The 12,757-nt window shown below is 41.3% G+C and overlaps 1 protein-coding gene across 1 annotated transcript in view; it reads right to left on the reverse strand.

Annotated features, from left to right (window-relative positions):
- Positions 1-12,757, reverse strand: part of CPLX1 (complexin 1) — a 127,529-nt gene that overhangs the window by 41,242 nt on the left and 73,530 nt on the right. The window contains exon 3 of the mRNA XM_082783730.1: positions 10,192-10,367. Within this exon, the coding sequence (XP_082639856.1) occupies positions 10,192-10,367 (176 nt within the window). The remainder of the gene's footprint in view (positions 1-10,191; positions 10,368-12,757) is intronic.

Consider the following 12,757-nt stretch of genomic DNA (forward strand, 5'->3'; position numbering starts at 1 on the left):
AACAGCAGCATTTCAAACCTTGAGTCTGGCTCTGATGACTTTTAACAGCAAAGAATGATGCATCCATTAGCTGAGCCACGAAGGCATCAGGCTGCTTTCTCAAGTAGGTGTAAGTCCACTGGTCTCATTAAGTCCTGGTGAGTTATCCATTCATTCAGGACTCAGATAAGGAACTGCCAATATAAGAGACATAATGTGGCTAATGACTGATTTTACACAGTTAAGAAAGCTCTTTGGCTGCAGCAAAAATGGAACAGACCTTTATATCCTGTTTGGTGACCTTCACAGTCCTTGAATTAGCTTGACATTAAAAAAATAGAACCCACAACTGTACAAGCCCTCCCCCTTGCATCTGATTTGAAGGGGAAAAAGGGAAGGGAAGGGAAGGGAAGGGAAGGGAAGGGAAGGGAAGGGAAGGGAAGGGAAGGGAAGGGAAGGGAAGGGAAGGGAAGGGAAGGGAAGGGAAGGGAAGGGAAGGGAAGGGAAGGGAAGGGAAGGGAAGGGAAGGGAAGGGAAGGGAAGGGAAGGGAAGGGAAGGGAAGGGAAGGGAAGGGAAGGGAAGGGAAGGGAAGGGAAGGGAAGGGAAGGGAAGGGAAGGGAAGGGAAGGGAAGGGAAGGGAAGGGAAGGGAAGGGAAGGGAAGGGAAGGGAAGGGAAGGGAACTCTTGGCTATGCTGGCTTAGGAAGTTCCAAGTGGCTGAGAGTGGGCATGGCAGCCACTTTTAGAGACTAGTAGCAGAGGGAATATGGAGGTGATACAGGGTCTGTGTTGGTCTCTGCTCCTAAGTTCTAAATTTCTGTCATGCCCTGCAGCCTATGGGTTGCTCATTTTTTTGTAAAGGGAAGAAAATCCATTTACACAAAGGTGAAACTAGGCCTAGGCCTCCAGACTAGGCCTAGACCTCCAGCTCAAGAAATCTATTTCCAACTCAAGCACTGTGTGATTTGGATGATTTGGGGCAATTGGTTCCACTTCCCACAGCTCAATTTTTCCACCTGTAATTCAAAAGCAGTAATTATATATATATATATATATATATATATGTAAATATATATATATATAAAGTTTTTTTGGAGATGTCTTCTAAAAAAGCCCTTCCCCTGTACAGATTGGTCTTGCTGGCTGACATGTACCAGAAGCACCATGTGGCTGGCCACACTTGCACTCACAAAGAAGCATCAAAAAGTCAGAAGCAGAGCTACTTCGTATTTCTGAGATAAATGCATGCTGTTACTATTATGTTTTTCACAGAGTGCCCAGGAGGAAATACAATGAAAAGACCTGCTGCCATCAGTTTCTTCATACAGGTTCTTAGTTCCACTTGTACAGGCTTGGGAAGTTCCCGCCCTGGAGATACAGCATGAATGGCAAGCCTAAACAGAGACACACAGTGGGCTGTCTGCTGTGCTGGTGGAAGTAGGTTAAAACAAGTCTACAAACTTTGCAATGAGAAAAATCTGGACTCAGCAAGCATGTAGGAAGCTTTCCTTCCTTTGTGTAGTTGATTAGACTTCCCAGTGACAGGATGACTGTGAATGTTACTACAAAGTGAGCTATATCTCAATAGCCTCTTTAATTCAGGTTTTAACCATTTCTAGTCCCTTTAACAAGAGTAGGTCTACCATGAACTTTCCCAGGCTATGGACTAGACACAGAGAAGCATGAATGCAGACAGCCACTGAAACTGGAATGAAGTAAAGCTTTGTCCACATCGCAAACATTCCCATTTTGTTCATTTTTTTTTCATTTGCATATGCAAAGAAAAAAAAAAAAACAACAACAACAACAAAAAAACACCTTTTTTGCTTAAATAAAGACTGTTCAATCTCTCTCTATATATACTTTTCTTTGGGTGTATATGCACGCAAATTGGGCAACATACAATGGCTGTGCATGATGTTTTCCTATAGTACCATCAGTTTGTAGAAATAAAATAGAGCTTCACAGGCTACAGATTTCTTGCTCTGCAATGTAGTCAGTTTCTCCTGGCTCTTAATAATAGTAATAATAATAAAGGTCCTAAAACAGCAGTTCAACCAGCAGGAAAAAATGCACAAGGGAAAGGGAAGGAGGCTGTACTGTATGATGAGACAGTAATTTACAAAGAGTTACTGCCTTCCCTCCTTTCTTGTACTCTGGTGGTAACATGAGTAAGTAACTGATGAGGTAAGAGAGGGCTGTACTGAAAAGCTCCTTATTAAGAATAGGGAATTTGGTAATAGAAATGCTGGATATTAATTTCCAAATAGACCTTCTGGTTATGGGGCATCCTGGGATGCCATCCTGGACAGAAGTGTATATTGAACTGAGAGGTGACAGAACAGCAGCCCCAGTGGAGTGGCTGCTCAGACGCAGATGCTCCATTGCAATGGTACTGGAAAAGAACTTGCAATACACTACCTGTTGGGGTCCATTGCTCTTGCCTTTGCAAGCAGGTGAGCCAAATGCCCAGAGCTCACATTTCAAGAAGCCACAGCCAGGAAGTCTTGAGACACCACTCAGAAGTCCTTCCTTGCTAACCTCCAGCACTAATCACCGTGTGTCATCTCACGCCCAGTTTATTTCACACCCAGTTCAGAATGGGTGAATCTACTGAGCCTTGTGCCAGCAATGTGCAAGGGTTTTACCAGCCAGCTCAGTAGGACAGAAGTTGTTTAAGAGAGAATTTCAGCGGAATGACTCCACAGGACACCTTAATCAGTGCATAACAGTAAAAAAGGATGCATTTCAAGAGACATTTCGGTAACTCCAGAAACATCACCCAGTGGGATCTAGTTAGCAAGTATCCAAAGTGACATCTACTGGTGTAGATTTGGATTAGCATGAAATGTAGGAATGAAGGTAGAACAGGGCTGAGCTGCACAAAAAAACTGCCTAATGAGCCCCAAAAGTTACTAGTGGGGGAATCAGCAGCTGGAAACTGAACCTGCTTAGTTCTAAATAACTGAGCCTCTAACTATTATGTAAGCAGAGAAAAAATATGTCAGTTTGCTTCTGAGCTCCAATTATTTGCTGATGGTGCTTCCCTTTTCCTAATGTTAAACATAGCCTAAAACTACTGTGCAGGAAGGAATCCATGCAGCTTTTCCCACCAGGGAAGACCAGTTATTTTAATGTCAAGAGATAAGACCTGCCAAACAAAGCTTCATTCAGACCACCAAGGGACGTCTACACATGTAGGTGGCTGAATTCATGAAGACCAAAATATATTGCATGTCCTGGGACTTCCGTGGGACTATAAAGATGAAATTGCAAGGGTTAGGTAGGAATAGATTCTCTTGAATAACTCCAAAGATAACAATATATAATATTGGCCCTAGAGCTCTTTAACTGGGATATCAATCTCTGTTCCTTGCTGAAAAGCACACCTGGGAGGGCAGTGTTCTCTCTCTCTACCTTCCAGAGAGGCTGGTGAACTTAGGTATACCCAGATAACTTTACTAACCTTGAGCTTTCTATTTCTGCTCTCCAGTATTGGAGGAGATCAGTTTGTTTGCTGTTTCCCAAAAGACAATCATGTTCCTCACAGCTAAGAGGTACTTTAAGGAGATGCAAAGCAGAAACCTAAACCTGGCCAGTGTGTTTCCAAAGGCTGAAAGTGTTAGGTAAGAGAAGTGAGTAGGTTGGTAAGATGGTAAAGGGCAGTACTCTGGAAACAAGTTGAATGCTAAAGATGTGTACTCAATGGAAAGGAGAAAACTGATATGGGAACTCGAGAATTGGACTCAGATATAACACAGGATGGCTAAGGCAAAATTGCACGGAAGTGGCTGGTACAGAAGTTCTGTCAGGAAGGAAGTCTAGTATAAGTCAAATCACTTTACCCTCTGGGATGCCTCTAAATACCAGTATGAAAATGGCCTGCAGGGGTATGGTGCTTCTCAGTCACCCTACAGATGTTCTTTGCTTTCTCCAGCTATGTCTGGGATTAATCCAGCTTCCACTGTCCTCGATAATCAATGAATCAAATCTATCCAGATACACAGTAAGCCCTTCATTGTCCTTGCAGCCTTTACCCAGAGAAGATCATGATTTATTTGCTGTAAAGAATACAGCAAATCAGTCAACATCATTAGTGGCATTAAGACTGTACTCATTCACCCTAGAGCTCACTTCTTGGAATGCACAGTACAATCCCTGTCCTGCAAAGCATCACGTTGGGAGTATCATAGTCAGGCCTATTGCTTTCTCATAGCCAGAAGGCTTGTGACCCAGTTGTAAACACTATTCTTTCTCTAGCACAGAGAGTATCTGCACTAAACTAAAGTAAGCAAAGAATTATTTTTCCCTTTCTTTTTTTTCTTTCTTTTTTTTTTTTTTTTTTTTTTAACTATTAAAAGCCACTGTGAAAGCATGAAGAGACTCAAGTTAATAAAACCTCTCCATCTGTGTAATACACAGACAACTCTGAAAATCTATTTTAAGGCCCACATACTGAACAACAGTAGCCACAGCTTAATTAGATCACAAGTGCTGGGTAAAAGTTCACATCACTGGTTTAATATCAATGATTTGAAAGGGAAGATATCAGACAGGATGTTTCACTGAGGTACGATTTTATCATTTGAGTTATAGAACACAATTCATCACTGAGGAAAATCTTTTTGTTTGAGATCCTTCACCTTTTGACATGCAAAGAATACAACTTCTGTTTTTTTTTTTTTTTCCAGTTTTTGATACTCTCCGATGAAAAATGTAATATATATTTCTTCCTCTCAAGGAAGACTGCACTTTCAAAATTGGGTTTTCAGGCAATGAAATTTCATTCCTTTTAACAGGAATTTTTAAAGCTCTTGGCAATACCTGCATCTGAAGTTAGCCAAGAATGAAACATACCATAGATGCACTAACACTGGAGAGTTTAGCTAACATTGTGAAGCTGTTTTATAGCAACAAAGTTTTACCAAAGTGTGTGCTGCTGAGTTTGAGGCTTATTTTTGAAGGTCTGATACTTCTGGAGAACAGAGTTAATTCACATTCTGGTATTCTTCTGCCTAAGACAGGACTTCTACAGCTATGCACCAGTCACATATCCAAATATGAAAGTGAATATTCAAAGTGAATAATTATATTGCATATTTATATATTTGCACGTTTATTATCTCATACAGGAATCTAAGGCTACAGACACAAAAGTTGGATTGTCTTTTTGACTGAATGATTTACTGCAGACATAAATAAAAATGAATAAACAGACAAATAAACAGACATAAATAAAAAGAAATAAAGAAAGCAGCATTATTGGAGCACTTTCTTACAGGAGAGTACAAAGACCTAAACTTAGGATTTGTCCAATTGCCAGCATCCCAAATGTTCTCACTTTTCTAGACGTAAATTTCAATACCACCTACTTTGAATCATAGAAGATGTTGAAATTGCAGAAGTCTTAAATATCTTCAAAGAACTGGAAATTTTTCATGTTTTTTGGGGGGGATATGGACATTTCTAAATACTGCAGAGAATCCTACTGCCTACAGATGAAAATTTCAAAACCAATGGGAGCATGTAATATCCCCGTAAAAAAATGGGGAGTAAGAATTAATGGCAGTCATCCAGAGACAGAAGGACTCACACTTAAATAGAACAGGGACTGCATATTCCACTGCTGTGTGACATGCTGTCTCCAGAAACAAATATCAAACCCCAGAATTCACCATTTCCCTGTTGCCAGATAGCAAAGGAACGAGCTATTCCTGCATATTTCTTACTGCCCCACTGAGGCCCACTGATGCAAGGAGATGCTATTCTTCTTCTACCAAGGCTTTAAACTCACTATGACTCTTCTGCTTTCATACTCATAAAGCAATATGGGGGGGGGGGATGTGAAACCAGATGTAGTGGAGTTCAGCTGTGTGTCACGGTCAAACCACCACAATTGCCTTTAGAATTTGGGTACTGCACAGTAAATAAACTTGGGATTACACACAGTAAGGGATGGTAACGATGAAATACTGAACATTTGCCTATTAAGCGAACAGTCCTGCTCCTTGTGTGCAATGGGAGAGATGAGGTTCCTAGTCGTATAAACAGCACAGCATCATGCCTCTAAGCACTGTGTCATGATCTCCACACAGCACCCAGAAGGGTCAGTCACATTTGTAGAGGCAACTTTAATTCTTTCAGCCTTTGAATTTTCCTGTTTGCGTATTTCCACACTTCTCATACAAATATCATGTTCAGCTTGGAGAACAGAAGTCCTTTTCAATGTAACTAAACTTTGGTTTTGTTCTCCATGGCACGTAAGGCTGGTCAAAGCCAAGCTAGGCCACACTTCCACCTTTTGCTCGGAGAACTGTGCATACAAAAGCTACTGAAGCAGTTCATGCTCCGTCTCAAGTATGGCCTAAAGTCAAACCTAAATTCTGTCCTGAACCCAAGCCATTTGGACAGAGGATCACACTCAGATCCTTTCTCATTAAAACCCACCACTGTGAGAATAGCCTTGAGCTCTTGCTCCCTTTCAGCGTGTACGCAGCAATGCTTATTCTCCAGACCAACAGTAAGATTTCAGGAAGCCATACTGCAGGCATTGTCTCACTACCATCCAAGACAGGTAGAGTGTTAATTACAGAGCATGTCCTAGAGCACTCTCAGGCCTGAGTTCCACCACAGGGGTGGTAACAATTCATTATGTAAATGAGTAATCAGAGGTCATTACAATGAAGTAATGAATTGAAAGCAATAAAAGTAAGTAACAAATGAAATGGCTTTCACAGCCAAAGTATGCAAGTACATAATATAAACAAGGCTGTCTGTTTATGGAAGGGAGTATTCAGCCCAAGAGTACTTGAAATGAGACGGCTGCTCCAGCATGGCAAGCTGATGGTACTGGTGTGAGGCTCTGAGCATGCTAAAAGGGATATTAGCTATTCAGAGCACCACCACCTGGGCACTGGCCCATCAGGCACAGGAGCATCAAATGGTCCATGAAAAGGCCCATGAAACCTCTGCCTGTGGCAATCAGGTGTGGCACTTCTTCCCAACAACATCTGCAGAAGGGTCCAGAAGATATGTGAAGCAGGTAATGCTGAGATCAGACCTATATCAGACCAGAAAGCAAGCTCCATACACAGGCATTAGGGTACGAGGCGGCTGGAGTATACAGTTATGTTCTTCACACTCTTTCAATCAATTTTCATTTCATGTGCTAAGCTTTAATATTGGGTAGGAGCTGACAGACAACTGGTTCCAAAAAAAAATCAACTTGTCATATCTAAATGTCACCCCTAAAAAATATTTCCAGATGAAAATGTTTTGTATTTTTTATGGAAAAAAAAAATGCTTGGCTGTTGCATAATCCATTCTTCCCTTCCCCTAAATCATTCTTGTGCCTAGCTACCATGGTGGGTTGAGGTCATATGTAATATCAATTTCACAGACTGGATTAAAAACCTGAAGTTAGCTGAAGCATATCTACTTTTTTGTCACATTTCCTTTCAAGTTCTGCCATGGTTCCCACATCTTCCTGAAGCCATAAAAGAGAGATTGTATTCATCACACCTGTTGAAGTACCAAGGCAAAAAGATGAAATCAACAAGAAGAACCTTTCTGTCAGCGTCACCTAGAGTACTGTTAACTGATTCATGAAGCCATTACTCCCTGACCTGTGCCTGGGACATGTTGCAGCCACACATGGTCTTTGTGGCTGTGTGGTTATAGCCTAGCACCCATATTTTCAAATTTTTCTTCTGCATAAATAAACTGTTCACAATCAATCACTCAGCTCAATTGCTCATTTCCCACTACTTTGTATAAGAATGGCGCAAATATCAGCAGAGAGATCTACAATACTTAAGATTTCTTGAATTTAATTCATTCTTGCTGGCAACATCTTCTGTTGTCTACCACAGAGAAGCTGTGTTTTAGTTTTCTACTCCTCAATATTTCTGTTTTCGCTGGAGTTGGTGAAGTTATAAAAGTTGTTTCTAAATGAACAAGTAAGGGAGGAAATGAACCAGTTATTTCCTCTACTCTTTCAACATTCTTTTCACAGTTCTAGCCACCAGCTCACACTTGGAGACTTGCATATCATCAAGTCCATCTCTTTGTCAGGACAAAGCAATCTTTCTCTTTCACAGATCACTAAAACAAAGAAAAAAAAAAACACAGAACAAAAAAATCCCAAACCCAAACTGCTCCTCTCTACAGCTTTATCTGTCTTTTCTGATTCTGCAGAAAACATCTTCCTCTTTCAAAGTTCATACTACCTGGGATTATCCCATGAGAAAGAAAACCATAGGCAATAATGGAGCTCCTGTGTTTTCACAACCCAGGTATCCTCCCCTGTTATTAATCTCAAGAGTAGCCCACCACATTACTAGAAAAGCTGCAATCCAAAGCTCTAACTGAGGTTAACATTCCTTCAAGGACCCCCGTTAACTCCCTCTGCAGAGCCAACCATTTGCCACACAAAACAATACTGCCTAGGAATCAACAAATTTCCAAGAGACTTCCCCACCTAGTAGCCAGCCTAACTCAGCAAAGCCTAAATTGCTGAGAATATCACAAGGAAATCCCCATTGGCTGGACGTTTCAGCCATCTCAGGCTGTCTGGCAACCTATTCTTGAATGTGTGAATTATGGTCTAGGTCACCTCTGATTTGTAACAGAGAATAACTAAGATATCTTAAATGCTGTCACAACAGTTTACCGAACATCAAGGAAAATGCAATTCTCATCCATCTTGGTGAACAATCTAGTGGTATAGCAGAATGGACAGTGAGCAGCGACAAAAAGGTATTAGCATGCCTTTTTTAAAGGCCGTAAAAAGAAAAAACATTATCATGCCCGCCTGCATCCCAGAAATTCATCACACTTCTTTTTCTTAATGCATAATTCACACCCATGTCATTGCTTATAAACACTTACACAGAGCACATTAAGCACACACTGCACACATACTTATACTAAAATATTACACTATAGACATACAGAGTCACATATATATTCACATTACAAAACCAAAACATTTTGACCAGGTGGAAGTTCCATCTGCCTTGTAACTAACTCCCTCTCTTTAATGACCATATGAATACCTTTTCTGGCAGAATCACAGCCCGACATTTGCCTTTAAGTTCTATCTCTTCTTAGAAGCTTACACCCCCAATTCCTTATTTGCAGAATAATGCTTGATACCTCTTTCCAAGATGCACTATGCCACCAGTACAATCCATCCTACCCATGCTTCTGTCCTGAATTACAAGACTTGTGTCAGAGTTTCAGCCCAGTGTTGACAGAGGTTTTTTTTACTCACTGTCACTATCAACTCTGTGGTGAGACTTGAAGCTTTCTCACAGATATGTTTGTAGGTAAGCTGCAAAGAGAAAGGCACAACACGAGACCAAGGCTTCCATGTTATCTTAATTTCCAAGTTATCTGAGCTTTAGAACAATATTCAGTTGTTCTAAAGAGACAATTCTGAGCTGGTCTTGCGGGTGAGGCAGCAAAACTGTCTTCTCTGTGAACACGTAGATCCCTAAAAGCTAATGCACGGTATCAATGGATTCAGCTATCTTAGATTAAGCTATTTCTCTAGTAAAGGTTTGTTTCATATATTTCTTTTCAATCTCATCTTGAATCCTCATCATTATTTGTTTTCTTTTCACACTAAATATTGCAGGAATCAACCATTAACTTCAGTAAAAGAATGGATTCCCAACGGTTAAGATCCTCAGATATGCCTGTCTTTTCTCAAATGACTCCCTAGTGAGTAGCGGAAGTCTAAATATGAAAAGTAAAGTAGATTGGTCCCATTTCAACCATCAACACAAATAAAGGCTCTAAAGCAATACATTGAACAGTAAATACTTATACACTATCTCTCAGAAACACAGTGAATGATGACACTTCTCATAAATGACAAAAGCAAGCTTGGAGAGCACACTTATAGGGATAGAGAAGCCTGTAACATTCAAAATAAAGTGAGTATTGAATAGATGATGAGAAAACCAGACAGTTTTCTCCCCTCATCTTCACTCCCTATTTCACCACTGCAGTGCTTCGTAGTGTGGGAGGTGTGTTTAACCAAGGACAGACCTCCAGGGACAGTGCACAAGATTAGAAAGTTCCTTGTGGCAAGGTAATTACCTGGCTTTACCCAGGTGCTAAGAGAACTGGTTACAAATCAGCTGAAAATAGCAGTTCTCCACTGAGCATTAAGTCACCCAGAGTGTACTGAAAGCCAGATCCTACCTTGTCTCGGATCCCTTGTCTCATAACTTCTCTTTCAGCCTCCATCTTGGCATATTTGGCTTTCCTCTCCTCCTCTTCTTGTCTGAGGGCTTCCTGTCGTTCCTCTTCTTTCTTGGCAGCATCAGGGTCTTTCTCCTCATCCCCACCCAGCATCTTCCCCATGTCTTTGGTAGCCCCTAGGAAAAAGCATAAGAGAAAGCCCTGTAAAAATGCAGAAAAACCATCATGATGCCATCTCCCTCTGCCTCCCCACACTCAGGAACTCCTTCAACTCCCTCTGCGTCTGGAAAGGTTTCTCCCACATTTTAGAGGAGGCAAACTGACCACAGTGGGCAAAGGACCCAACCTGTCCTCGGTGGTTACCTGGCACGTGTGAGCAGCACAGTAGCAAGAAGAACAGACCCTATCTGTAGACATGAATGATGGAAACACAATTGGCTTGCAGTCTTGAAGGGGGCAAGCTGCCATCCACACGGTGGTTTCACTCCCTCGGCTAAGTTAAGTGAACAAAGGTTCATAGAGTCATAGAATCATAGCATCAACTCACTGATGACAGAAATTACACATCCTGTGACAGGTAGAAGCCCACACCACCAGCAGACATTTGTTGTTGATACTTTCTAGGCTCTAACTATGTATCACTATGAAGCAGTATTTCTGCATGTCTCTCATCTAACCTCAGACAGCACTGCCTCTAATGCTTAACGTGCAAGTGGGATCGTGGCTCTGCCTGGTTCTCTTTCTTTCCCATGTATACAGCAGGGGGAAAAATTAGTCCCAAATTCTCAGAATTACAGAATTAGTACAGAATTTGTCCCAAATTCTCAGCCCCTGTATGTCCCTGAGACAGCCTTTTGTTATTTTGGACAGCCTTTGCACAGCCACACAAGTGGAGAGGCTTCTTGCATGCCCCTCTGTCCACACAGAGCTGCACACAGGCCATTCACCCCATGTTTCAGAGATACTTCTATTACTCAGGCAATCATCCAGCTAGGGAAGAAGGCGGCGGCTGGAAAAATGGGTAGCCCATTTGCTGTGATGCTTCATCATAAGGGCACTGCAAAGCTGCAGCAGGATCAAACCTGTTTATGTGGATGAAGAGAAGATGCATATCCTTTGAGAGATGTGTTGAACTTTGCCTGGGGCAGGAAAGCACTCTGCACATTTACTATTAAATGCACCTTCAGCCTGGAGGAAGGCTATTCCAGGTTGAAGGTAGCTGGTTACTGTCCTTACTTCCTGCATCAGGGAAGCCTCAGGTTGGTTCTTTGCTGGCTGAGATTTAGCTGAGTTAATCTGGGATGACCTTGAAACATACACCCACTCGCACCTACATGCACACATGTAGCCTCTCCCATCTCACCATTGTGAAGCTATCTGGCCTTTTCAAAGGCTTAGGCTGGAAAGAGACACTGATAAAATCCTTTCAAATAATTGTTTGCTGGCTTTCATAAAGGCTAAGTGAGGGGAAGAGGTTTTCACAATCCCTTGTCTCTCCCTTGTAAGTTACTCTTTAAATGTGTCAACAACTCTCAGACACAAAAGAAAAAATAAAATACAGTTGAAATATTTATACTCACTTGCTACTATCAGCCTTCTCCTAATGAATATTTTGCCTCCTCCACTTAAGGGTAAGAGTAATACAGGAATCATACAATCATAGAATATCCTGAGTTGGAAGGGACCCACACGGATCACTGAGTACAACTCCCGGGTCACCAGAGGACCACCCAGACTCCAGAATTTTGATAGAAAATTCACTCATCCCAGCTGATGATTCTTTTTCTGGGATGCAAGAAAGGCCAGCTGAAATTGCAAGCAAAATTTGTTAGAATTTGACAGAAGGAGGAATGGCAATGCAACTTTGTTGGGTCATTCATCCCTGTAAGAGGGGCACCGCTAAACAGCTTTTCTGTGTATAAAACACTGATGACCAATTAATTTCTGGATTCCCCTCAACAAACATTTCTGCTGATTATCCCACTCCTTTGGGTTCAACAATCTATCAGGTTTATCTCTTTTTAGCTTCCCTCCAATTAGAGCTACCCAGATAGTGTCATATGCCAGTTACTTACGGACCAGAATTCAGCAGCAGAAAGAGATGATTTATTTTTCTCTAAGAACTGATTCCAGGCTATCATTAAGTTATAATGTCAGCTCAGCTCATCATATAAGGAACAAAATTGCATAGACTTCTTTTTCTTTTATCTCTTAGACAAGACGAAGATTTTGAATATGTTAAGCATTTGATTTTACAGCCACTCAGAACACGAGACACCTACAAGAATGGCAATACAGTTCCAGGATCCTCACAGGCTCTTAAATCACCCCAGAATTCAAAGGCACCTTCTAAATGGGTGGAATGCTGCATTGTGGTACTGTTGCTAACTAATTGGAAGGAAATGTATTTTGAGAAACAAAATTTTACTCTACATTTTACTTCCAATATCTTGTGTTACTTTCGGTGTAGACCCCCCCCCCCTTTTTTTTTTTTTTTTTTTGTCTCCTTTATCCTCCTAAACTTTGGGCTTTGCTGGAATACAGCTTCTGTTTTAAGCTGTTGAGC

The sequence above is a fragment of the Aythya marila genome (genome assembly GCF_965140915.1).
Source record: "Aythya marila genome assembly, chromosome: Z".
Lineage (NCBI taxonomy): Eukaryota > Metazoa > Chordata > Aves > Anseriformes > Anatidae > Aythya > Aythya marila.